Raw genomic sequence first — 25,033 nt, 5'->3', positions numbered from 1 at the left:
GTCCCCGCGGGGAAGGAGACGCCCCGAGAGCCGCCTCTGCCGCGTCCTTTATTCCTCGCCCCGGGGTGCCCGGGCGGACACGGGCCCCTGGGCTCTCCCGTCCCGGAGGCCGCTGCCGGTGGGGGGGCCCGGGGGGGCCCTCAGGAGAGGAGCCCCTCGAGGGGCAGCTGCAGGTAGCGGCGCAGGGCGGGCGGCAGGGACAGCTTGGGGACGGCGGCGTGGCAGCGGGCGCCCAGGTGTCGCCGGACGGCACAGCGGGCCAGGTGCTGCAGGCGCCGCGGCTGACCCGCCATGCGCTGCGCCGAGGCGTAGAACTCCCGGTGCTCCTGGAGAGGGGGGACGGACACGGGGGTGAGTGGGCCGGGGCTGGGGGGGGGACACACACGCCCGGGCACCCTCTTACCTCCCACAGCTCCGGGGGCACGGCCTCCACCCAGCTCTCGGCGGGGGGGATGCGGTCGTAGGCGTTGAGCACCACCTCCAGCGCCGGCGGGTGCCGGCAGCAGAACTTGAGCATCTGCCGACGGAGACGTGTCAGCGGGGGGGGGGACACGCCGCCGCACCCCCGTCACCCCCCCCCAGCACCCCTCTGAGTGCCCACCTTGGGGTGGACGGGGCCGGCGCCATGGTTGAGGAGGAGGGCGATGGTTTCCTCGGGGCGATGGTGCCGGTACTCCTCGACGGCGTGGAGGGCGCAGTCCATGGGGGTGTAGCCGGCGCAGTTGGGGACGGTGGCATCGGCCCCGTGGCGCAGCAGCAGCCGCACCAGCCGGGGCTGCCCGTTACCGCAGGCGTTGTGCAGCGGCGTGTGGTCCTTGCGGCCGGCAGCCCCCGGGTCGGCGCCGGCCGCCAGCAGCTGTTCGGCCACCCGGTAGTAGCGCTCGGCGTCCTCGGGGCGCTCGGCGGCGGCGCAGGCGGCGTTGAGGGGGGTCTCGCCCTGGCGGCTGCGGCGGGCGGGGTCGGCACCGTGCCGCAGGTACAGCTCCACGTGGGCCACCAGCCCCTGCCGCGCCGCCACGTGCAGGGCCGTCAGCTGCCGGTCCCGCGTGCCCAGGTTCACCCGCGCCCCGTGTGCCAGCAGCAGCTCCGCGCACCTGGGGGGCAGCGGGGGGGGGGGACACGACGGCACAGGGGTGAGCCGGGGCTGGGGACCCCCCAGAGAGCCCTGTGTGTCCCCCGGGGGCTGCGCTGTGGGGTCCCCGGGGAGCCCTGGGGAGGGGCGGGGCTTGGCGGCGGGGCGGGGCTTGGCGGTGGGGCGGGGCTTGGCGGTGGGGCGGGGCTTGGCGGTGGGGCAGGGCTTGGATTTGGGGCGGGGCTTGGCCCGCGGTGAGGGTGGGGGGCTCAGCTATAAGGGTCTATAGGTGGTGGGTGTGGCTTGGGTGGGGGCGGAGCCTAGCATGCAGATGAGGGTCGCTGTGTGGGTGGGGCTGGATGTGTGGGTGGGGCTCGGCATGCAGATGAGGTTGGTTATGTGGGTGGAGCATGGCCCACAGGTTATTGGGGCATGTGGGTGGGCGGAGCCTGGTATGCAGATGAGCCCAGCCCTTGGCCAGTGCCTGCCAGGCAACGCATGGGGGAATCTCGGTCAGGGCGGGGCCTGGCATGCAGATGGAGGGGGCGGGGCCTGGCATGCAGATGGAGGGGGCGGGGCCTGGCATGCAGATGATGGGGCGGGGCCTGGCATGCAGATGATGGGGCGGGGCCTGGCATGCAGATGGTGGGGCGGGGCCTACGGGAGGCTGTCCGGCGCGGTGCAGAGGTGCAGCGGGGCTGAGCCCTCGGCGCTGAGCAGGTTGGGGTCGGCCCCGAAGGCCAGGAGCAGGCGGGTGCAGTCGGGGCGGGGGGCGGCCGCGCTGTCGTGCAGGGGGGCCCGGCCCCCCACCACCGCGTCCACCTCGGCCCCCCGCAGCAGCAGGTGCCGGGCACAGTCGCCGTAGCCGCGGCCGGCGGCGATGCGCAGCGCCGAGGTCTGCTGCCGGCGGGGGCTCAGCACCCACAGCCCTGCCGGAGGGGGAGGCGTCAGCCGGGGGGCACATGGGGGCCGCCCCAGGCCTGCCCGCCCACCCCTCACCCTGCGCGGGACCTCCCCGCACCCACCCGTAGCCCAGGGGGGTGGCTGTGCACCCCAGCATCCCCCCACCCAGGAAGAGCCCCGGGGGGGGGGGCAAACCCGGGGTCACCCCCCCTTTCCCAGCGAAGTCCCACCCTCAAAGAGAGCAGCCCGCTCCCCCCCCCCCCCACCGTGGAGCTGCATCCTCAGCCCCCCCCGCTCCCCCCCATTATTTTGCAGGGGGCCCAGCAGGGAAGGGAAGGGACCCCCCAGCCCCGTACCCTGCTCGGGTGACCACACCAGCTCCTCGCTGACCGTCTCTATGACCAGGTTTGTGGTGGTCTCGTCCTTAAAGATGCTCTTGACGCGCAGGAGGTCCCCGGCGTACAGGGCGTTGTGGACGGCGGGGTCCCGGCAGTACTGGGGCCGCCGGGAGGGAGCCGGTGGGGGCCGGGGGCTAGCCGACAGGAACCGGCGCGTGGCCGATTCCCGAGCCAGGGCCCGTCGGCGATCCTCCTGCTCCAGCAGTTCCCGCTGGAGCCGAAGCGAGCGCAGGGCAGAGGAGGTGAAGGCGAAGGTTTCCTGGGCCATGGGCACCCCGGGATGGGCAGGGGGAGGCTGGGGGGGGGGGGGGCAGCGAGCTGCCTGCACCGCCTGGGTGGGGGTTATAAATAGGGCTGTGCCCCGCACACAAATGCTGAATCAAGAGCCCAAGCCAGGCCGCCCTATAAATAACTCCCCCGGGGTGGTAAACAGTCACGCGGGGCTGCCAGGGAGTTTAACCTGTTGGTGGGTGCGCGATGGGGACGGCCCCACAGGGCTGGGCTGGGCCCCGGTACGCCCCAACCCCAAAGGAGCCCTGGGGGGGGGAAATGGCACCTGCTGCCGGGGAGGAGCAGGGACCCCCACAGGGGAAGGGTTTGGGGTGCTGCAGCTCAGCAGAGGGGACAGAGGGGCACCGCTGGCCGCGGGGATGGGGACACACACGCAGACAGGGTGAGGCAGGGACACAACAGCCCTTTAATGCAGGTTTGGGAGCCGAGAGGGGCCAGCCCGCCCGGAGAGAGGCCATGTCCACCTGGGACTCCCCGGGTCCCCCAGCTCTCGGCTCCAGAACAAACAGACAGAGAAAGGAGCAGGCGGGCAGCCGGTGCGTCGCCTGCTTGCTCGGCAGCCTCATCGGGCCGTGGTGCAGCCCAGGCCGTGCCAGCGGTAACCGTTTCCCCGGCCCCACGGCCATGCCGCAGCTCCCCCACGTCAGCACCAGTCAGCTTGGGCTGGAGCGGAGAAGAAATCCTCAGGCAGCTCTCCCAGGAGCCCGTCCAGGTCATCTGCGTGGGCAAGGGAGGAGGAAACACACGAGTTTTACCTGTGTGTAGAGGAGGAACAGACTCCACGTACTGGGGATAGGTGGGACAAGACCCCCTTTGGCATTACGGGGAGAGGAGCCGCTGCCCAGCCCCGGGACCTGTTTTTTGCGGGACACTGAGCTTTTTCTCCCCACGCAGAGCAGGTCCAACTCACCCATGTCGCAGCTGTCAGCTCCCATCGGCTCTTCTCGCCTGGGCTCGGGGCTCCGTGGGTGCGGGGAGAAGCCTCCAGGAGACTGCTCTGTGCTGTAGCTGCCCGTCCTCCCTCGTCCCCCGTCCCCCCAGGGGGGCTGTGCAGGGTGGTCCTGGAGTAGCCCAGCCCGGGCAGGGACCTGCAAAACCCAGCAGAGATGAATTGTTGGGGACCACAGGAGGATTTACCTGTCCCTCCCAAGCCTCCCCCTTCTCCTCCGTTGCTCTCGAGGGTCCCCCGCAGCCCAGACCCCCTGGTAACACCCTCGGGGGGTCCCAGAGTCCCCAGTGCCCTCCCTCACCTCCCGCTGCGCTGGCGACGGCTGCGAGAAGCTGCCCTCGGGCTCCGGCGGGTAGATCTTGAGCAGGTTGTTGGGGGTAACGTTGAGGTAGTGGTTGCGGTGGGACGGGGAAAAGACGCCCACCTGCGAGGACAGAGCGGTGGGTCAGACACGGAGCTCCGGCTTCTGCCAGCGCCACCGGACGCAGCCTGGGGAGGAGCCCCTCGTCCCGTTCCCCAACGATGTGAGCCCAGTGACCGTGGGTTAGCGATGCCCGTGGCAGAAATGGCCCCAAACGCCTTGCTGCTGCCAGAGATCTGCCTCTGCGTCTCCTACCTGCTTCAGGAGCAGCACTGAGCCGGGCTTGAGCTCGCTCTGCCTCTCTTCCAGCAGCAGGCGATGCACCGTGCCCTGCATCTCTCCTGCGGATAAGGAGGACCCGTTAGCCACGGGGAGTGATGGCCAGGAGCCCCAGCCCGATCCAGGTACAGACACAGCCGCGCTTACCAGTTGGGTCCCTGAACACGGCACCAGCGTCAACGTTGGTCCTGGTCAGGGCCTTGATCATTACGGCCATGCTGGGGACCTTGTTCTTCGGGAGCTGCTTCAAGGCTGCCTGCACACCAAGACCCTCGTCACACCGATGTCTGTGAGGGCAGACCCGCGGGGCCAACGGGATGTCTGCGGTCAGCCCAGCTCGGCCCCCTCCCCACACTGCTGCCCGGCCCTGGAAACAGCTCCAAGGGGCGAGGGGAGAGCCGGGAAGATGAGTCCCTGGGGCCAGTGCCCTCACCCGGAGCCTCTCTCACCTTCCGCAGGACCATGACCACGCTGTAGGTCCTGAGGAAGCAGCTGGGGTCCCTCTCGTCCAGCCCCAGCTCCATCTTCATGGCAAGCCAGGGGCCCTTCCCAAAATCCTCTTCCGCGGGAGGAGAGGAGCTGGGTAGTCCCTGGAGTCACAGGACAACCGTGGTCACTAGCCCGGAGCCGAGCCACCACGTCCCCTTCCAGCATCACCCTCTGAAAGCCGCGGCCTTGGGGACTGCCCGCAGCAGCGCCTGGGATTCATATCTGGATCTGCACCAGAGCACAGGGTTACCTCCGTCCGCGGCTTCGCCACAGCCCCATGAGCTGGAGTTTGGGGAGCAGAAACGAGGATCTCCTCCAGGAGCTTCCCAGCGTGCTGACGGGAGAGAGAAAGAGACGTCACGGGGCACCCAGGGGAGGCTCAGAGGCTGCCCCGGGGTTTCACATCTCCTCACCAGCTGCTCCCCTCCCATCCCATCCCCTGCACTCACCTGCTGGGGCAGGATCCCAGCGGGCCCCGGGAACCGTCGAGTCTTTCCCTGCGGTGGGAGACGGGGAGCAGCCCGGGGGGCTTTGCTGGCCGCCGTCACCAGCTGCACGAGGTGGTTGGTGACCACAGGTGTCTGCAGGCTGCCTGGGGCTGGCCGGGGCGGCTGCCTCGGCGGGGGCTCCACACAGCTCATCAAGGCCGGCGAGTTGGCTGGGGGCACGGGGCGCAGCCGGGGCAGGGGGCAGCTTTGCCGGGGCACCTGTGCCGTGGGGGTCCGGGGCACCTGTGGCCCCGCAGAGGAGCTGCCTGCTCCTGGCTGGCATGGGGACACTTGGAAAGGCCTCGGGGCTGGACCCCTGGGAGCGGGGACGGAGCCCCAGGAGCCACCCGGCTTTCCCAGGGGGGTGGGGGGCCCGGCGGTGCAGGTACCGGCTGCGCTGGGCTGCGGCACCAGCTTGGCAGCCAGAGCTGCCTGTGGGGCGGGCAGGGGGTCCTGCCTGCCCTCCGCCCCCCCGGGGCCAGGGGAGACCAGCTCCTCTCCCACCCGCAGCTTCTTGGGGGCCACCCATTCCTGGGGGTTCTCCTGCCCTGTCTGCATCCGTGGGGGCTTCTCCCACTGCCTGGGGGGTGGCCGGGCAGCACCGTCCCCCGCCGGCAGCTCGGGGCCCTCCAGCTCCATACAGGCGGCCAGGAAGAGGTCGTTGTCCAGCTCATCCTGGGGGGCTGCTGGGGGTCCCCGGTAGCCCACGGGCTGCTCCCCCTGCCCGGCAAGGGGTCGCAGGCCGGGGGGTTTACCGGAGCGATGGCCGAGCTGGGGTCCCGGCAGGCCGAGGGGCTGCAGGCCGGGGGCTGGGGACGGCACGCCGGGAGGGAGCGGGCCGCCGCCGGGGGACACACGCCTGGGGACCACGAACTGGTTCTCTGCGTCCTCCACGGCGGAGAGGAAATCCTGCGGGAGGAGAAGGCACCGGGCAGCCAGACAGCCCCGTCCTGCGTCCCCAGAGCCACCCACGGGGCCGCCAGCCCCGAGGCCCCGATGGCCCCTGGGGATTAAAGCCAAGGGCAAGAGACGAGGGACCGGCAGCCCCGCGGGGCGGTGGGGGGCCAGGCCCGGTGCTGGCCCCGGCGCTGCCCCGTCCCTCACCTCGTCCGCCAGGTCCCCGTCGGCCCCGAACAGCTTCTGGAGGCGGCAGGCCTGCGGGGGGGCGGGGAGCCGCTCAGGGGGTGCCCTGCTGCCCTCACGGCCTGGGGGGGGGCCCGCTCCCTCCCCGTTACCGGGCCCCCCCCACCGCCGGGACCGGGGGGAGGCCCCGAGGGCCCCACGGCAGAGGCCCTGCCCACCGCGGGGACCCCAAACCTCTCTCCGGGCCGGGACCACGCCATGGGGACCCCAGACGTCTCCAAGGGGACCCCAAACTTGCCCCCCCCCCCCCCGGCCTGGCGCCCCCCCGGTCCGCTCCCGTTACCATGGCAGCGGCGCGGCCCAAGGCCCCGCAGGCGGAAGTGGGCCGGGGCGGGACGCGAACTCGCGGCCCCGGGTCGGGGCGGGGGGAGGGCGGACACGGCCCCTTTAAGGGCCCCGCGCCGCCTGTCGGCGGGCAGGAATGCGGCCGCGCCTCTTAAAGGGGAGGTGGCAGCACCGCCCCGCGGGGCCCTCCTGCTGCTGCCGCCACGCGCGCGTGTGTGCGCGTGTGTGCGCGTGTGTGCGCGTGTGTGCGCGTGTGTGCGCGAGTGTGTCTGTGTGTGGTGTGTGTGTCTCTGTGTGTGTGTGTGTGTGAGAGTGTCTGTGTCTGTGTGTGTGTGAGTGTGTGAGTGTGAGTGTGCGCGTGTGTGTGTGAGTGTGTCTGTGTGTGTGTGAGTGTGTGGTGTGTGTGTGAGTGTGTGTGTGAGAGAGTGTGTGTGTGTGTGAGAGAGTGTGTGTGTGTCTGTGTGTGTCTGTGTGTGTGTGTGTCGCGCACACGCGTGTGCCCCGCCCCGGCGTGATTCATCCCCGCGCGCCCCCGCGTGGGCCGCACGCGCAGCGCGGCCGGGGGACCCGCACCCCCCTTCGACCCCCGCCCCCCCCCCCCGCTGTTACACACGCGTGTGCAGTTACACGAGCAGGTGCTGCCAGCCAGCAGGGCGGGCACACACGCACACACACGCGCGTGTCTTGCGTGCACGAGCGTGTGCACACGTGCAAGGGCACGCCAGACCCTCGTGGGTGCACGTGCCCACCAGCTGCCTGGGTACTCACATGCGCGTGCAGCTGCACGCCAGCTTGCCACATATGTGTGTGTGTCTGTAGGTGTGCGCAGAGCATACGCGTGCTATTGCACACTCACTCGTCATGGGTGCACTTGCATGTGTGCAATTGCCTGCCAGCCTGTTGTGTGCACACATTTGCACGTGGATGATCACACACACTCGTCCAAGAGCAATTGCACACCAACCTCTTGTGTGTGCACATGTGTGTGTGGCTGCATGCCAGCCTGTGGCACACGCGTGTGCTATTGCCTGCCGCTATGTCGTGCACACTCACCTGTGTGCCGTTGCACACCAACCCGTGGTGCACACACTCAGATGGCCCATTGCACACCAGCCTACAGTGCACACGCACGCTCTTGTGTGTGGGTCATTGCACAGTAGTGCACGGTGCACGCTCACGTGTGTGCTGTTGCACGCTAGCACACAGCGCCGCCGCGTTACGCGCACTCACCCGTCTGCCATCGCGCGCTAACCCGCAGTGTGCACACGCACACGCGCTCACACACGCCTGCTATTACGCACTAGCACACGGTCCGCGCTCGCGCTATCGCACGGCCTGTCGCACCGGGGCCGTTGCACGAGGCCGCCGTGCACGCTCACACGCCCTCAGGCGCGCGGCATCGCGCCCCGGCACACGCTGCACGCTCCCACGTGTCGTTGCACGCCGGCCCGCGGCACGCGCTCGCTCACACGCGCGCGTCGGTGCCCCCCCCCCCCGCCCCCCCCGGCCCCTTTAAGGCCCCGCCCCCACCGCGCCGCGCCCCGCCCCCGGGGGAGGGGGAGGGGCGAGGCTATTTTTAGCGCAGGGTTCCGTCACGTGACGGCGAGTGACGTCACCGAATGTTGTTGTCGGGGCGGGCGGGGCCCCGCTGCAAAGATGGAGGGGCGGCGGGGCGCGCGCGGGGCGGCGGGGCCGGGCACCGCGCAGGTACCGGGGGGGGGGGGGGGTGTGCAACGGGGGGGCGGGTGTGCAACGGGGGGCACCGAGCGATGCGGGGCGGGGGGGGGCACCGGGCACCGCGGGGGGGCTGCAGCGGGCGGGGGGGCGCCGTGCAGCGGGGCGCGTGCGGCGCATGGGGGGGGGCGTGCAAGGGGGGGGGGGTCCCCGTGCAAGGGGGGGGGGGGGTCCCCGTGCAGTGGGGGGAGGCCCCGTGTGCCAGCGCGGTGGCTCCGCAGCGCGGGCCGTTCGCGGGGGGGGGGGGGGGCCCTTGCACGGCGCCGGGCTCGGGTCCGCCGGCAGCGCCGCCCCCCCCCCCACCCCCCCCCCCGCCCGTGGGGTCCGTCGCGCCGCTGGGGAGCCGAGCGCGGTGCCCACGCGTGGCCTTTTCCGACCCCCATCTCGGGGCGATGCCGCGGGCCGGGGGGGGGGTACAGCACCGGGGGGGGCAGTCAGGCCCCGAGCGTGCGTGTCCCCCCGTGGGGCTGGGTCCGGCCGCGCTGAAAGAGACCCGCGGGGGGGGGGGGGGCCCACGCGTGTCCCTAAAGGGTGGCACCGTGGGGGGGTCCGGGGGGGCTGCGCTTCCCGCCGTCCTCCCCGGGGTCCCTGTTTGCGCCCCCCCCTTTTCCTGCAGAGCCTTGTGTAACGCTGCCCACCCCCCGTTCCCTCTGCCCCCCCCGCGGGGGTCCCCCTTTCCCGGGGGCAGCAGGCGGGAGCGGGGCCGCATCCTGCCCCCTCCTCCCGCCAGCGGATGCTGAGGGGCCGGGGGGGGGGCGCGGTGCTGGATCCGACCGCGGGCAGATGCTCGGGGGGGGGGGGGGGGGGGGCACGCACACCCCCCGGGACGGATCCGGCCCTCGGCTGCGAGCAGCCTGGGGACCCCCCGTTGGGTGCTGGGGGGGCACCAGGTGGGGGGGGCCGGGGGTGCTGACGAGGGCGCTTGGTCCCGCAGGGCTCCGGTGCGGCGCGGGCACAGCCCCAGCACCCCGGCCGGCGCTGACGGCCTCTCCGGACAGCCGCCTCTCCGCGTCCCCCCGGCACCCGCCGGCACCCGCCGGCCGCCATGGACCCCCAGAGCGACGCAGGTGAGACGGGGCGGGGGGGGGCAGCACCCAGCCGGGCCCCCCGCCCTGCGCCGGGCATCGTCCCCGTCACCCCTGCCTGGGGGTGGGGTTCCCCCCGCGGCCCCCCCGCTCCTCACCCCGGCACCCGTCGGGTGTCACGGATGGGGACCGCCGTGCCACGGCGGCGTCTGACCCCGCGCGGCGCATCAGCACCGTGCCCGCCACCGCCGTGCGGCTCATTAGTGTCCGCGTGGGTGTCACCGTGCGAGACGGGCGCGTGCGGAGCGGCGGTGCCGGGGCTGTGCCGGGTGCCCGGGGCTGTGCCGAGCCGCTCCCAGCCCCGGTTATCCCGGATCCCCAGGACCCACCTGCCGCGGGGGGAAACTGAGGCAGGGGCTCAGGTCACCGCCGCGGCGCGGGTCGTACGGCGGCCGCTTCGGTTCTTTGCGGGTGAAATCCGGCAGCGCTGCTCGGTGGCGGGTCCCCGCGGAACCCAACGTGCCGAGACGCGGGGTCCCCTCGGTGACACCCCGCGGCGGCGCACGGGGACAGCCCGGGTGACCGCGAGCCGCCGCGAGGGCCGTGCCCGCGCTGCGTCGGCTGCCGCTGGCTCCTCGTCAAAGCTGCCCTGTAATTAGCCCGGTGGGAATTCCAGCGACATCTGGACACGCGCTCGGCCGGGAACGAGCGGCTCCGCCGACCCCCGTGGCCGCCTGCAGCCCTCGGGAGGGGAAACTGAGGCAGGGAGCGGTGGCTGAGCCCCCCCATCCCGCTGGGGACTCGCTGGTGGTTCGGGACGGGGGCGTGTGTCCCCTCTGTCCCCAGACCCTCCCCGGCACCTCTCGCCCCTGGTGCCGCCGCTGCCCGTTTGCCGCCCGCCAGTATTTTTGGAGTGCCGCCCGGCACGGGGCTGGCACACGGCGCGGTGGCACCGGGGACGCGGCCCGGCCGCCTCTGTCGTCCCCTCCTGGCCGTTGCTGCGGATCCGGCTGGGGCTGAGCCCGGGGGGTGTCAGGGGTCCCGCGGGGGGAGACGCTTCACGGGACGAGACCCTGTGGCTGCTGTGATGAGCTGGGCCGTTCTCAGCCGGGCATCCCCGGGGCTGTGTCCGTCCCAGGGAGGTGGCAGAGGGCACCCCGGAGCCTGGGGGTCCCCGATCACCCTTTGGGTGCTCTGTGTCCCCCCGGGCTCTCCGCTTGCACCCCTTTCCCACGCTCACCCCAAAGCTGGGATGCAGCGGGGGGGGGTCCTGCAGGAGCCGAGCGTCCCCCGGCATCGCGTGGGTGGCGGTACCGTCCCCGGGGCGCAGGCACCCGGCACCCCTCCGGCCCTCCTGGGGTGCCTGGGGGTCCCCACTTCCCCCCACCCCATCCCACAGATGTGCCACCGCCTCTGGAAGGGGCTGCCCGTGCTGGGCCACCTCCCTGTCCCACCACGGCGCTGGCTGTGCCGGGGTGCCGGCCGGTGCGCGCCCGGGGGTCCGGCAGCCGGGAGGGCTCGTTCCCGTGGCCTCCTGCCCGCCGGCGGCACCAGGAATAGCCGGGCTGACGTCAAGCCCCAAGGCACCCCGGGGGGGCAGGGGGCCGGGGGGGCCGCCCGTAAATATCCCGGCTATTAAAAGTCTGGGCTGGGGATTAACGCGCTGGTAAATAAACGTGGCTGCTGCCGGCGGGGGGGTTACGCACGGCCGGGGGGGGTCCCCGCCTCGGCCCCTCGTCACCCCCGGCACCGCTGAGCCGCTTCGGGTCACTGATCCGGCACAAAACGTGCTGGGTTGGTGTCGGTACCCCCCGCCCCTGGGGGGGTCCTGGAGCGGGGGGGGGGGGCCACTCGCCTTCGCTTTCCTGGAGCGGGGGCTGATCCCCCCCCGCATCACCCGGATTTTATTCCCGGCAGCGCTGATGCGGATTAACGTCCCCGGCAATTAGGGGCTCGGTGGGGACGGGGGGGGCGGAATGGGGCTGGGGTGTCCCCCGCGTCCCCCCTGTGCAGGGACAGCCCCTCTCCCCTAGTGCTGGGGACAGTTTGGGGGTACAGCCAGGGCTGGGGGGGGACACACACACGGCGCACCCCGTCCCACGGGAGCTGTCGTGGCTCCCCCCGGCACGCTGCCCTATTTATAGCCGGCTCCTCCCGTGCGCCGGCTATTTCCAGGCGCCGGAGAGCAGAGCCGGGGGGGGGGGGGGGGCGGGACTGCGGGGTGGCTGCGGGCAAGGGGGGGTCACCCAGCCCCCCCCCCGCCCGGGATGGGGAGCCGGGTCCGTTCCCCTCGTCCCTCGCTCCGGGGGTGCTCAGTGGCCCCCGGCCGATGGCTCCCCCAGCCCCCCGCGCCGAGGGGGGGCCTGGGTTTGGGGGGCTGAGGTTGGAGGGGGGGACGTGCCCCAGGGCCCCCCCCGTGATGCTGCACCCCGTTTACGGGAGGGACGGCCGTTTCTCCGCAGAGGGGGGGTCTGGCTGTGAGCCCTCGCTGGAGCTCCTGTCCCGCGCCCAGCTCCACGCCGCCCTCCCCGCCCCAGGTGAGTGCTGGGGGGTCCCGGCCCCCCACCCCGCTCCCAAACCCGGTGGCATCCCCCCCACCCCGTCCCCAGGCGTCCCCTCGCGTTGAGACGTTTCGGCCGCGTGTCCCCCCCGGGGCTCTCCCTTGCCGTGGGGCTGGGGCAGGTTGGGGGGGACACACGTGCCCCCCAGCATCGTTCCGGTGACAACCGCGGCGCTCCCGGCCGGATCCTGCACGCGTGGTACGGGGGGGTGCTGCGAAGGGGCACGGTGCGACGGCGTGGGAGCGTGCAGCCCCTTGCACGGGTGTGCAAAGGGGGGAGCAGCTCTCCTTGCACGTGCGTGTGCAAGGGGCAGAGCTATTTTCCTTGCACAGGTGCGGGCGAAGGGACCCTCCTTGCAGGGGTGCCCCCCCCCCCCCCCCCCCCCCCGGCAGCGCTGCCCATCCTGGCCTGCCCCATGGCGGGGGGATGGGCGGGGGTCACTGGGAGGGGCCCTGCCCCCCACGTCCCCGTTACCCGCAGCCCCCCCCGCACCCCCGTGGGACGGTGCCACCCTCGCAGAGGGACCCGCTGCCCTGCCTGGGGGGGCCTTCGGTTTGGGGGGGCCCGTGGGCACCGAGGGGTTAAGCAGCCCCCGTCCGTCCCGGGGCAGGGGGCTGGCCTGGGGTGGTGGCCCCCCCGGCAGGGTGGTGGCCCCGGCCCCTGGCCAGCCCAAAGCCACTTCTGAGCCCCTAAGTGCAGGTTTGCCCAGGGCTGGGCTGGCTCCTGCCCCGGCCCCTCCCGCCGCTATTTTTAGCCCCCCCCGGGTGCTGCCCCCCCCCCATGCTGGGGCTGGGTGCTGCCACCCCCCCGTTGCACCCCAACACCCACCGGTGTTGCATGTGTGTCCCCAAAGTGGGGGGCTGGCAGGTCTGGGGGGCTGCAGGGGCACCTCGGTGCACACATCCCCCCCCCCCAGATCTGCCCCTGCGTGTGGGGCAGCCCCAGGGCCGCCCCCCCGGGGTGAATTGGGATGGTGAGGGGGGGCTGGGGATCCCCCTGCCCCATGGCCCCCCCCTTGCATGTGAAGGGGGGGGCTGGCACCGACTGGGGGCACTGGTACATACTGGGGGGGGCTGGATGGTATATGGGGGTGCTGGTTCATACTGGGGGGGCTGGTTGGTGCTGGGGAAAGGGGGCTGGCACTGGGGGGGGGGCTGTTCTTTCATGGTGGGGGGCTGGCACTGGGGGGGGCTGGTTGGTACTGGGGGGTGCAGCCTGGTACTGGGACTGGTGGGTTTTGGGGGGGCTGGCAGTGGGGGGGGGAGCTGGCAGAGCGGGGGGGCCGGTGCCCGAGCGCCGCGGCACGGTGATGGTGACGTCCGCGGGTCCGTCCTGGGCACACGTCAGTGCCCGACGTGCAACCGTGCGCGCGGGGTGGGGGGGGGGCGGGGGCGCATTAGCATGCAGCGTGCACCCCCCGCCCCCGCCTTCCTGTTTGCGTGGGGGTGGGGGGTGTCCCCCCCCCGCCGTACCCCTCCGTCGGGGGGGGGCGCAGGGGCCCGGATGCCGGGGCTCCCTCCCTGGGTCCTTCGCTGATGGGGGGGTGGGCTGGGGGGTTGTGGGGGGGTTTGTGCCTGTTGCTGGGTTGGGGCTCGGGGGGGGGGTGTACGTGTGGGGGAGGGGGCTCGATCCTGCCCCCCCCCCGCTGCCCTCTGGGCCGGCTGTTGCATGTTGCAGATGTGGGGGCTCAGCTCAGGGCCAGCCCCTTGTTTATTGAGTGGGGAGGGAAACTGAGGCACGGGGCTGATCCGGGGCCCTGGGAGCTGGTGGGAGACCCCCGGGGTCCTGATGGGAGGGGCTGATCCCTGACCCCCCCCAGGGGTCCCCAAACTCTCCCCCATCACTGGCAATGCCCAGCCTGCCCCCCGAGCGTGCCCCGGCTGCCCCCCATCCCTCAGATACTCCTAAGTGCCCCTCAGCCTTGGGACACCCCCAAACTACCCCCTAAGTGTGCTGCAGCTACCCCCCATCACCAGGACAGCCCCCTAACTGCCCCCCATCCCTGGGACACCCCCAAACCACCCCCCAGCTGATGATGGGGTGATGGAGCCGTGGGACCCCCCCAATTGCCATCCATCCCTGGGACACCTCCAAACTGCTCCCCCCCTCCCGGGACACCCCCAAACTGCTCCCCCCCCTCCCGGGACACCCCCAGACCTCCTGAGCCCGCCCGCTGCCCGCAGGGGCGGAGGGGCCGGCGGAGGCAGTCGGGGTGCCCGAGGCGTGCGGGGAGCGCCGGGGGCCGGGGCTGGACGCGGCGGCGCGGGAGCGGCAGCTGCAGCGGGAGCTGTTGGCCCTCAAGCAGCAGCAGCAGCTCCAGAAGCAGCTGCTCTTCGCCGAGTTCCAGAAGCAGCACGAGCACCTCACCCGCCAGCACGAGGTCCAGCTCCAGAAGCACCTCAAGGTGGGCTGGGGGCGGTGGAGCCCTCGGGGGGGGTCACCTGCCTGGGGCGATGGGGATGCGGGGGGAGGTTGGGGGTGATGGAGCCGGGGGGGTGTGTGTGATTGGGGGTGATGGAGCGGGGGGGGGGGGGGGGGGGGTGTGATTGGGGGTGATGGAGCCGGGGGGCATCCTGTGTCCGGGGCGACGGAGCTATTGGGGGCCATCCCCTGTCGGATGATGGAGCTGTTGGGCAAAGATTGGGGGTGATGGAGATGTGGGGGCATCACCTACCTGCGGTGCTGGAGCTATGGGGGGAGGTTGGGGGTGATGGAGCCGCGGGGCATCCCGTGTCCGGGGTGATGGAGGTGGGGGGGGCATCACCTGTCTGGGATGGTGGAGCTGGGGGTGATGGAGATGTGGGGGCATCATCCGTCTGGGGTGATGGAGCCGTGGGGGGGTGTCAGGGCAGGGTGGCGCGTGCGCCCCAGGGCCTGGCCCCTGGCGGGGGGTGGGAGACGGGGGGTGCCCGCGCGGAGCCTGCCCACGGTCCCGCAGCAGCAGCAGGAAGCGTTGGCTGCCCGACGGCAGCAGGAGCTGGAGCAGCAGCGGCAGCGGGAGCGGCAGGAGGCCCTGGAGCAGCAGCAGCGCCTGGAGCAGCTCCACGCCCTGCGCACCAAGGACAAGAGCCGCGAGAGTGAGCGGGGGGGGGTGCGGGGGGCTGGGGGCAGATGGGGGGGGCTGGGGGAGGTGCTGCCCCCCCCATCCCGGCTGTGTCCCCCCCCCAGGTGCCATCGCCAGCACGGAGGTGAAGCTGAAGCTGCAGGAGTTCCTGCTCAGCAAGACGAAGGAGCCGGGCACCGGCCCCCCCAACCATTCCCTCCCCCAGCACCCCAAATGTTGGTAGGTCACCCCCGAACCCGGACGACCCCCCCCAAACCGGGGCGGGGGGGGACCCAGGCGTCCTAGCGGGGTCTCTGCCGCCTTCGCCCCCCCCCAGGGCTCACCACACCTCGTTGGACCAGAGTTCCCCCCCCCAGACCGGCAGCCCGGGGACGCCCCCGTCCTACAAGCTCCCCCTCCTCGGCACTTACGACGGCCGGGATGATTTCCCGCTCCGCAAAACCGGTGGGTGCCGGGCCGCCGGCGGCGGGCGGGGGGGGGATGCCGGGAGCCGTGCCGGGGCTAACGCCGCTTCCCGGGTGCCCCCCCGCAGCCTCCGAACCCAACCTGAAAGTGCGCTCGCGGTTAAAACAGAAGGTAGCGGAGAGGAGGAGCAGTCCCCTGCTGCGGAGGAAGGACGGCACCGTCATCAGCACCTTCAAGAAACGCGCCATCGAGATCACCGGTGAGCGGGGGGGCGCGCGCTGCGTTGCGCCGCCTGCCTCAGTTTCCCCGAGTCGCCGGGTGTTTCCCGTGCAGCGACGGGGGCCTCCGGCCGAGGCCCTGGGCCCCCTCCCTGGCTCAGCGGGACGGGCACGTGCTTGTGCGGCACGCGTGCGCTTGCACGCCTTTGCACGTGCGTGCACGCTCAGGTGCGGGCTACCCCGTCCCTCCCGCGGCCGTGGGCCCTGGCAGGGGAAACCGAGGCGGGGGAGGTTGGTGGCAGCAGCCCCCCCCCCCCCCCCCCCCCCCCGCGTGACGCCCGGCCGCCCCCGCAGTGTCCTCGGTGTGCAGCAGCGCCCCGGGCTCCGGGCCCAGCTCCCCCAACAGCTCCCACAGCGCCATCGCCGAGAACGGCTTCACCGGCTCCGTCCCCAACATCCACGCCGAGGTAGGAGCTGCCGGGGTGGCACACGCGTGTGCGGGGCGCGTGCTGTGAGCGTGTGCGGGGCGCGTGTTCGGGTGCGCACAGCCAGGGGGTGTGCTTGGTGCGCACGCGTGTTGCTGTGAGCGCGCTCAGGGCGCGCGTGCGTGTTTAGATGCGTGCAGGCAGCGTGTCTGGGGGCACACGTGTGCTTGAGCGTGTGCAGCCAGCGTGTGCGTGTTCCAGGTGCACGCACGTGCACCCAGCGCGTGCACGCTCAGGGTGCACACGTGTGCTCAGGCGCACGCAGCCAGCGTGCGCTCCCGGGACGGCAGCTCGTGCGTGTGCGCGGCGTGTCTGGGCACACGTGTGTGCGCGCTCATGGCGTGCTCACGCCGCGTCACCCCCACCCCGCAGCAGCTCCTGCCCCCGCACCGAGCCCTGGCCCTGGACGGCGCCGGCCAGCTCAGCCTCTACACGTCCCCGTCGCTGCCCAACATCTCGCTGGGGCTGCAGGCCACCGTCACCGTCACCAACTCCCACCTCAACGTGAGTGGGGCCGGCGCGGGGGGGGGCGGCGTGGGGACCCCGCGCCCCGGGTGGGGTGGCATAGGGGTGGTGTGGGGACACGGCGGGGGGTGGCCTGGGGACCTGGCGCCTCGCTGGCTCGGTGTGGGGCCGCTGTGTCCATGGGGCAGCGGTTGGGGGGGGTCCAGGCAGGGACCCCCGGCATCCGGCCCCCGCTGTCCTCCAGCGCTGGGTTTGTGCCTCAGTTTCCCCAGGGGAGAGAAGCTGAGGCGCATGGGGGAGGACTGGCAGCGGCCCAGCGGCCCCACTTTGGGGTGCTCCCTGGCTGGGCTGGGGGGGGGGGGGGCGTCACCCGGCACCCCAAGGGGTGACGGTGGGTGGGAGCGTCCCTCTGCCCCCACGCGCGGCTGCCGGTGGGCTTGGGGGCGGGGGGGGCTGCGTCCCACCCTCGGCCCCCGCAGGCGTCCCCCAAGCTGTCGCCGCAGGCGGAGGCCGAGCGCCCGGCCGTGCCCACCCTGCGCCCCGGGGCCGCCCTCACCGGCAAGTTCCTGAGCACCTCGTCCATCCCGGGCTGCCTGCTGGGGGTGGCGCTGGAGGGGGACCCCCCCGCCGGCCCCGCGTCCCTGCTGCAGCACGTCCTGCTGCTGGAGCAAGCGCGTCAGCAGAGCACCCTCATCGCCGGTGAGTCCCCTGCCCTGCCTCAGTTTCCCCTGCCCTGCCTCAGTTTCCCCAGCTTGCAAACCTCCTCCTCGTCCCCCCAGCTGGATTTTGGGGGGGGGGCTGCCTGGGGAGGGGGTCGGGGCACCCCGCTGACGGTGACCGGCTCCCGCAGTGCCGCTGCACGGGCAGTCGCCGCTGGTGACGGGGGAGCGTGCGGGGAGCGTGCGGACGGTGAGCAAGCTGCCGCGGCACCGGCCCCTGAGCCGCACGCAGTCGTCCCCGCTGCCCCAGAGCCCCCAGGCCCTGCCCCACGGTGCCCTGCCCCACGGCGCCCTGCCCCACGGCGCCCTCCAGCACCACTTCCTCGACAAGCAGCAGGTCCAGCTGGGCAAGGTGGGGCAGGGAGAGGGGCTGGGCTGGGGTACGGGGGGCACGGGGGCTGGCACTGGGGGGGCGCGGGGCTGGGGTGCGTATGGGGCGGGGGGGGTGGGTGTGGGGGGGCCTGTGGGGCGGGGGGGAGGGGCAGGGCAAGGGCTGGCATCGGGCAGCCGTGGGGCTGGCCGTGGGGTGTCGGGGTAAGGGGCCGTTTGGCCCCCCGCACCCACCGCCCGCCCCCCAGCTGCTCCCCAAGCCGGGGGAGCTGGCGCGGCAGCCCCCCACCCACCCCGAGGAGACGGAGGAGGAGCTGACGGAGCAGCAGTCGCCCCCCCCGGCTGACGGGGTGTCCCCCGGCCCCCCCCTCGCCTCCCCGGAGGCCGGGGACCCCCCGGAGCAGCCGCCGGCGCCCGAGGGCTGCGGGGTGCCCCACGAGGAGCCGGGCGACAGCGGGGACGAGGCCGACCCCCCCGGGGCCCCCGACGTGGCCGAGCTGAGGGTGACGTACCAGCAGGTGAGAGCTGGGGGGGTCGGGGCAGGGGAGGCCCCCGCTACCACCAGCCCCCGAAAGACACCCCTGCCCCCCCCCCCCAAAACTCGTGCACGAGCGTCCCCTGTGCACGAGCATCCCTTGCACGCGCGTCCCTTGTACGAGCGCGTCCCTTGTACGAGCATCCCTCGCCCGAGCGCCTGGTCCCCGCTCGCCGGCCGGCCGTGCCCACCCCCACCCGGCTACCTGGGGGCCCGGCCCCCCCCGCACGCTGCCGCAGCGATGACTCGGAGGGGCCGGTGACTCATCCCCCCCTCCGGCCTCCCAGCTCCGCCACCCCCGCGCTGCGGCCCCCCCGGCCCCCGCCGTGACTCATCCCTCCCCCCAACTCGGACGTGCCCCCCCCCCCCCCAATCCCGCCGCCCCCCCCCATCCCAGCTGGCGCGGGGACGCGGCCGTGCCTCGCGCGGGGTGACGGCCGTGGGGCGCCGGGGCTGACGGGGGGGGGGTCGGGCCCCCCCAGGTGTTCCCCGAGGCGCCGCTGCAGCTGTACCCCGCCCCCCCGCTGGGCCTCCTGGCGCTGCCCCACCCGGCCCTCGCCCGCACCCAGTCGTCCCCCGCCAGCGCCGGCGTCAAGCCCCCCGCACCCGACGGGACCCCCAAGCACGTCTTCACCACAGGTACGGGGGGGCACCCGGGGGTGTCCTGGGCTGGGGGGCTCCTGTCCCACGGGGTGCCCTATCCATCCCTTGGTGGGTGCCCCATCCCTCGGGGTGATGTGGGGTGCTCCTGTCCCATGGGATCCCCCTGACCCACGGGTGTCCCATCGCTCGGGGTGCCCATGTCCTGTGGGGTGCCCCATCCCTTGGTGTCCCTTGGGTGCCCAAGTGCCATGCGGTCCCCCTGGGGTGCCCGGTTCCTTTGGGTGCCGTGGGTGCCCCATCCCTTGGGGTGACACAGGGCGCTCCTGTCCCACGGGAACCCCCTGACCCATGGGTGCCCCATCCCTTGGGGTGACACGGGGTGCCCCTGCTCCCTGGGGTGCCCCATCCCGCGGGGTGCCCAGGAGCACCCCCCTCCCACGGGGTCCCCCTCTCCCATGGGGTTCCCCATCCCGCGGAGTGCCTGGGGTTCCCCCTGCGCTGCGGGGCGGGGGGGGTGGCGGGGGGTGTGGGGGTCCCGGGGGCCGGTGCCAGGCGTGCCGCTGTGGCTGCCCGCCGCAGGCGTGGTGTACGACACGTTCATGCTGAAGCACCAGTGCGCCTGCGGGAACACCAACATCCACCCCGAGCACGCCGGGCGCATCCAGAGCATCTGGTCGCGTCTGCAGGAGACCGGTCTCCTCGGGAAGTGCGAGGTGAGGCACCCCGCTCCCCGGGGGTCCCCTCTTCGACCTGGGGTGAAGGGGGCGGGGGGGCTCACCCCTGCGTCCCCCCTCCCCAGCGCATCCGGGGCAGGAAGGCGACGCTGGAGGAGATCCAGACGGTGCACTCGGAGCATCACGCGCTGCTCTACGGCACCAGCCCCCTCAACCGCCAGAAGCTCGACAGCAAGAAGCTCCTGGGTGGGTGCCGGCGGGGTGGGGGGACACCCGGGGGTCCCCCCCCGTTCTGGAGCTGGGGGGACACCATCCCCACCGCCCCGTCCCCCTGTCACGGCCCTCTCTGCCCCCCAGGTCCCATCAGCCAGAAGATGTACGCGGTGCTGCCGTGCGGGGGTATCGGGGTGAGTGCCTGGGGGGGGGGGGGGGGGGGGTGTCCCCGGCCGGCCCGGCCCCGCTGACGTGTCCCCGTGTCCCCGTGTCCCCCCCCACGTCGCAGGTGGACAGTGACACCGTGTGGAACGAGATGCACTCGTCCAGCGCCGTGCGCATGGCGGTGGGCTGCCTGGTGGAGCTCGCCTTCAAGGTGGCCACCGGCGAGATCAAGGTGAGCAGCGGGGCGGGCTGGCACGCCCGCTCGTGTCCTTGCACGGGGGGGTGTGCTGGGGCTGCGCACGCTTACCTGGGGAGCAGCCCCTTGTGCACGCTTGTGCGTGCCGCTCGTGTGTACGCTCACCTGGCGGCGCGATGGCCCTTGTGCCATGCTCGCGTGCAGCACGGTGGTTTCTTGCACGCTTACCTAATCCTCGCACACACTTGCGCGTGTGCACGCTGTTCTCACACGTGCTTACCTGGATGTGCGATGGTCCCTGGGCGAACTTGTGTGTGTGTGTGCACCACTCTCGTGCACTCTTACCTGGGTGTGCGATGGTCCTCAAGAATGCTTGTGTGTGTGCACCGATACCATACACGCTTACCTGGGTGTGCATGGCGGCCCTCGTGCATGCTTGCACACGTGCAGTGTTCTCGTGCACGCTTATCTGGGTACGTGACAGCCTCTGTGCAAGCTTGCATGTGTCGTGCATCGCTTCTGTGCACGCTTACCTGTGAGCGCACGACGGTCCCCAAGGACGCTTGCCTACACGCTTACCTGGGTGTACATTGTGGCACTCGCGCACGCTCGCATTTGCGTGCACCGTGCGCGCGCGTGCTGCTCCCTGGCACGCTCACCCGGGTGTGCACGCGTGTCCCTCTCTGTCCCCGCAGAACGGCTTTGCCGTCATCCGCCCCCCGGGGCACCACGCGGAGGAGTCCACGGCCATGTGAGTGTGGGGCCGCGCCGGCGGGACCCCCGGGGCTGGGGGGGGCTGTGGTGACCCGGGGGGCCGCCCCCTCCCCCCGCTCACCCTGCCCCCTCCCCAGGGGCTTCTGCTTCTTCAACTCGGTGGCCATCTCGGCCAAGCTGCTCCAGCAGAAGCTCAGCGTGGGCAGGATCCTCATCGTGGACTGGGTGAGGCCCCCCGGGAGCGGGATGGGGACACCCACCCACCCCCCCCCGAGTGGGGGGGACCCCGGGGATGAGGGGGGGGTCCCTGACGCCGCTGTGCCCCGGCAGGACATCCACCACGGGAACGGGACCCAGCAAGCCTTCTACAGCGACCCCGACGTCCTCTACATCTCCCTGCACCGCTACGACGACGGCAACTTCTTCCCGGGCAGCGGGGCGCCCGAGGAGGTACGGGGGGGGCGGGGGGGGCCGCGGGGATGGGGGTCACCCTATGGGTGGGGGGTGTCCCCCGGCTGCGGCGCTGGGGTCACCCGTGGCTGTGCCCAGGTCGGCAGCGGGATGGGAGTGGGCTACAACGTCAACATCGCCTGGACGGGTGGCGTCGACCCCCCCATCGGGGATGTGGAGTATCTCACCGCCTTCAGGTGGGGGTTCTTGGGGGGGGTCCCCGTGAGCTGGGGGGGGGTTCTGTGATTTGGGAGGGTCCCCGTGACCTGGGGGGGGTGGTCCTTGTGTCCTTGGGGGGTCCCTGTGACCTGGGGGGGGGGGTTCTGTGATTTGGGGGGTCCCCATGACCTGGGGGGGTCCCTGTGCTCGGTGCTGAGCCTCTGCCCCCCAGGACTGTAGTGATGCCCATCGCCAACGAGTTCTCCCCGGACGTGGTGCTGGTCTCGGCCGGCTTCGACGCCGTCGAGGGTCACCTCTCCCCGCTCGGCGGCTACTCCGTCACCGCCAAATGTGAGTGGGGCCCGGGGGCGTCCCTGGGGTGGGGACCCCCACCGAGCCTCTTGTCACCCCCCCTCGGTGCCCCCCAGGTTTCGGCCACTTGACGAAGCAGCTGATGATGCTGGCGGGGGGCCGGGTGGTGCTGGCGCTGGAGGGGGGGCACGACCTGACGGCCATCTGCGACGCCTCGGAGGCCTGCGTCTCCGCTCTGCTCGGCCTGGAGGTACGGGGGTCACCCAGGGGGACCCCCCCACCATGTGGGGACCCCTCCTGCCCCCCCCGGCCCCCTTGAGGTGCAGGGTGTATCGGGGTGCACAACCTGTGCCGTGCCTCAGTTTCCCCTCTGCTGATGAGAGGGGCTTCGATCCCATCCCTGCTCTTGGCGGGGGGGGGTTTGGGGGTGCTGGTGGCAGGTTTGGGGGTCTTGATGGTCCGTCCCCCCCAGCTGGAGCCCCTGGATCCGTCCCTGCTGCAGCAGAAGCCAAACGTGAACGCGGTGGCCACCCTGGAGAAGGTCATCGAGATCCAGAGTGAGACCCTGCGGCCGGGGGGACGCGGGCCCTGGGGGGTCCCTGGGGGGGTTCCTGGAGCTGATTCTGTCATGGGGGGGCACAGAGGAGGCCCCAGGGCTGCCCTGGCCATCGGGGACCCCGGTGGGTCTGTCCCTGCCATGGGGGGGCCCCCGGGGCTGTCCCTGTCCCTGGGATCTGGGGGGGGGTCCCCAGGGCTGTCCCTGCTGGGGGGTCCCCGGGGCTGTCCTCACCGTGGGGGTCCCGGGGGGTCCCCAGGGCTGTCCCTGCTGGGGGTGGCACAGGGGGTCCCCTGGGTCCCCCCCGCCATGGGGCTCCCCTGGGTCCCCCCGGGTTGTCCCCGCCGTGGGGGTCCCCGCTCCCCCCCGGCTGCGCCCAGCCCCGCGGTGCCCGCAGGCAAGCACTGGGCCTCGGTGAAGCGCTTCGCGGCGGCCGTGGGCTGCTCCCTGCTGGAGGCGCAGAAGGGGGAGGCGGAGGAGGCCGAGACGGTGACGGCCATGGCCCTGCTCTCCGTGGGCGCCGAGCAGGGGGGCACCGACCCCCAGCCCAGGTACGGCCCCCCCGGGATGGCCCCAGGGGTGTGTGGAGCCAGGCGTGTCCCTGGGGGGTGCGTGTGTCCCTCGGGGGGGGGGGTGCATCCCTGGGGGTCCATGGAGCCAGACACGTCCCTGGGGGGTGCATGGAGCCACGTGTGTCCCTGGTTGGGGGGGGAATGATGGACACGTGTCCCCCCAAATTGGCGTGTCCCACCCCGAGCCCCACGGGGAACCGGGAGGGTTGGCGGGGGGCAGCCGTGAGGGGTGCCGAGCTCCCGGCGTCGCTGCCTCAGTTTCCCCGTGCGGGGCTGGGCGCCCGGCCCCGCTCAGAGCCGCTCTGCCCCCGGCCAGGCCGGCGGAGGAGCCGATGGAGGCCGAGCCCACGCTGTGAACGCGCCGGCCCCTCGCCGCACGGCCGGGAGCTGTTTTCCGTTTCCGAAAAAAAAGAAACACCAAGAAAAGAAGAAAAACACACACACACACACACAAAAAAAGTATTTAAAAAAAAAACACATAAAAAAGAAAAAAAGGACAAAAAAAAAACCCCAAAAAGGAAGAAACTGGGAGGAAAAACAGAAAAAAGAGGAAAATATTTTCTTTTTCTATTAAAAAGAGGAGAAAAACACAAAAAAAATACCCCCCGTCCTGTCAGACCCCAGCTCCACGCGGTGTTTGCGGTCGTGTCTCTTGTGCAGCATCGGTTCCACCAGCGCCCCGCTCCTCCCGCCCCCCCGTCCGCCGGGTTTTCCCGTCGCTGCCCCGGGCCCCCCCCAGGCCCCCCCCACGGCTCCTCTCTTTTTTTTTTTTAGGGGGTTTTCCTTAATTTTCTCCCTTTTTTTCTTTTTTCTTTTTTTTTTTTTTTCCACTCGTTCCCTCCCTGGCTCTGGCGTCTGTCCCCCGCCCCGGGGGAGGCAATGGGAAAAATTCGTGCCTTTAATTATGTCAGGTTTTTTTTTTTAATGCCTTAATTTCCCTATGATTTTTTGGGTTTTCTCATTTTTATTTTTATTTTCCCTTGGCGTCCCCATTTTGGAGGGGGACACGAGATGCAGGGGACGAGCCCCGTCCCTTTGTCACCCCGGGGCGATGGGCGACGGATCCCGGCACCTTCGTTGGGATAAAACTGTCCCTTCCTAAGAGAGGAGGAAAAAAAAAAAGGAAAAAAGACAAAAAAAAAGGAAAAAAACACTTTACTTTTCCTGTTACTTCACCAGCCGGAGGGGACTTGGAGCGATTTTAGCTTTAAAAGAGAGAAAAAGAAAAAAAAAAAAACCCACACACAAAAGAAAGGTATATAATTTTATTACAGATGTATTATTTAATAGTATTTTTTTAATGGGTGGCACTGGCCGCGGTCCCGGGGCGGGGGGGGGCGGGGGGCCAGGGACGACGCTTTGTGGTGTAAGTTATTCCGGGGGGGTTTGGGGTGGCTCTGGGGGGGTCCCCAAATCGGGGCGGTGGTGGCAGAGATGGGGCTGAGGGTGCGTCCCCTGCCGCCTCCCCCAGCCCTGGGGAGGGGGGGCACCCCCGGCTGGGGTGCTGGGGGGGGGGATGAGAAGGGGGGGGGGTCACTGAGCGCTGTGGGGACACCCCCTTGGCCCCGAGGGGGGGCTCTGGTGGGTGGCAGTGGCAGCCCAGGGCCCTCCCCATCCCTCCCCTTTCATTTTGGGGGGGTCACAGCCCCCCGGCCCCCCCAGCCCGCAGGGAGGAAACACCTTGTGTGGAAACCGCCTGGCTCCTGGGGGGGCGAGGGGTGCTGCCCCCCGGCAGCGAGGCCCCGTCTTGCTTTGGGCTGGTGTCTGTTCCCCCCCCGGTGTCGTGTCCCCCCCCAGCCCCACCTCGGTTTCTTTTCTGTCCGTCCGCTCGTGCGCTCGATCTGGTTTTCAGTTCAGTATTTTGTAAGATGTTCCGATGTTCGTCCTTGTATAAATAAACTGTTTCTGGCAATACCCGGCAGCGCCCCGCTGAGTTTGGGGGGGCCGAGGGAGGTACGGGGGGGGGGGCCAGGAGTGTCAGCACCTTTGGGTCCCCTTTGTCTCTGTCAGAGCAGGGTGGGCGTCCCCAGGGCTCCACAATTGCCCTCTGTGCCTCAGTTTCCCCACCTCCAGCGGCAGGGCCGCCCCCTTCCCATGGCGTCGGGGGATGGGGCTGGACCAGCCCGGCTCGGGGGGCTCCATCCGCCCCGGCACCCCCCAGCCCAGGCTCTGCCCCGCCCCAGGGTCCCCAGCCCTGCCCGTGCCCCCCCTTTTTGAAGG

General features: G+C 71.6%; 3 protein-coding genes across 11 annotated transcripts; 1 reads left to right on the top strand and 2 right to left on the bottom strand.

Annotated features, from left to right (window-relative positions):
- Positions 1 to 33: 33 nt before the first annotated feature.
- ASB16 (ankyrin repeat and SOCS box containing 16) lies at positions 34 to 2,778 on the bottom strand. The gene is made up of 5 exons (XM_075775414.1): positions 2,332 to 2,778; positions 1,734 to 2,001; positions 602 to 1,094; positions 404 to 517; positions 34 to 326 (listed from the first exon to the last, which is right to left on the bottom strand). Exons 1-5 carry the CDS (start codon positions 2,639 to 2,641, stop codon positions 141 to 143), a joined length of 1,371 nt encoding a protein of 456 aa, XP_075631529.1. The 5' UTR covers positions 2,642 to 2,778; the 3' UTR covers positions 34 to 140.
- Positions 2,779 to 3,052: 274 nt separating this feature from the next.
- HROB (homologous recombination factor with OB-fold) lies at positions 3,053 to 6,838 on the bottom strand. The gene is made up of 10 exons (XM_075775395.1): positions 6,657 to 6,838; positions 6,335 to 6,385; positions 5,192 to 6,139; positions 4,993 to 5,076; positions 4,703 to 4,843; positions 4,401 to 4,509; positions 4,230 to 4,315; positions 3,915 to 4,037; positions 3,575 to 3,752; positions 3,053 to 3,381 (listed from the first exon to the last, which is right to left on the bottom strand). Exons 1-10 carry the CDS (start codon positions 6,657 to 6,659, stop codon positions 3,308 to 3,310), a joined length of 1,797 nt encoding a protein of 598 aa, XP_075631510.1. The 5' UTR covers positions 6,660 to 6,838; the 3' UTR covers positions 3,053 to 3,307.
- Positions 6,839 to 8,268: 1,430 nt separating this feature from the next.
- HDAC5 (histone deacetylase 5) lies at positions 8,269 to 24,727 on the top strand. 9 transcript variants are annotated; one of them, XM_075775332.1, is made up of 27 exons: positions 8,269 to 8,365; positions 9,327 to 9,459; positions 11,880 to 11,954; positions 14,162 to 14,382; positions 14,920 to 15,055; positions 15,147 to 15,261; positions 15,359 to 15,486; positions 15,575 to 15,706; positions 16,020 to 16,132; positions 16,523 to 16,654; positions 17,095 to 17,314; positions 17,466 to 17,686; positions 17,913 to 18,182; positions 18,682 to 18,838; positions 19,382 to 19,515; positions 19,602 to 19,722; positions 19,834 to 19,883; positions 19,979 to 20,086; positions 20,746 to 20,801; positions 20,902 to 20,989; positions 21,095 to 21,214; positions 21,314 to 21,411; positions 21,606 to 21,724; positions 21,802 to 21,935; positions 22,158 to 22,242; positions 22,639 to 22,792; positions 23,130 to 24,727. In XM_075775332.1, exons 2-27 carry the CDS (start codon positions 9,438 to 9,440, stop codon positions 23,167 to 23,169), a joined length of 3,249 nt encoding a protein of 1,082 aa, XP_075631447.1. In that variant the 5' UTR covers positions 8,269 to 8,365; positions 9,327 to 9,437; the 3' UTR covers positions 23,170 to 24,727. The 9 variants fall into 9 exon arrangements, with proteins under 9 accessions (XP_075631447.1, XP_075631448.1, XP_075631446.1 ...); XM_075775333.1 differs by having other exon boundaries at positions 14,917 to 15,055; positions 16,526 to 16,654; XM_075775331.1 differs by having other exon boundaries at positions 14,917 to 15,055.
- The last annotated feature ends 306 nt before the right edge of the window (positions 24,728 to 25,033 follow it).

The sequence above is a fragment of the Balearica regulorum genome, chromosome 24 (assembly GCF_011004875.1).
Source record: "Balearica regulorum gibbericeps isolate bBalReg1 chromosome 24, bBalReg1.pri, whole genome shotgun sequence".
NCBI lineage: Eukaryota > Metazoa > Chordata > Aves > Gruiformes > Gruidae > Balearica > Balearica regulorum.
Note: the sequence above shows the minus strand (reverse complement) of the source record. Positions and strands in the feature narration are given on the sequence as shown.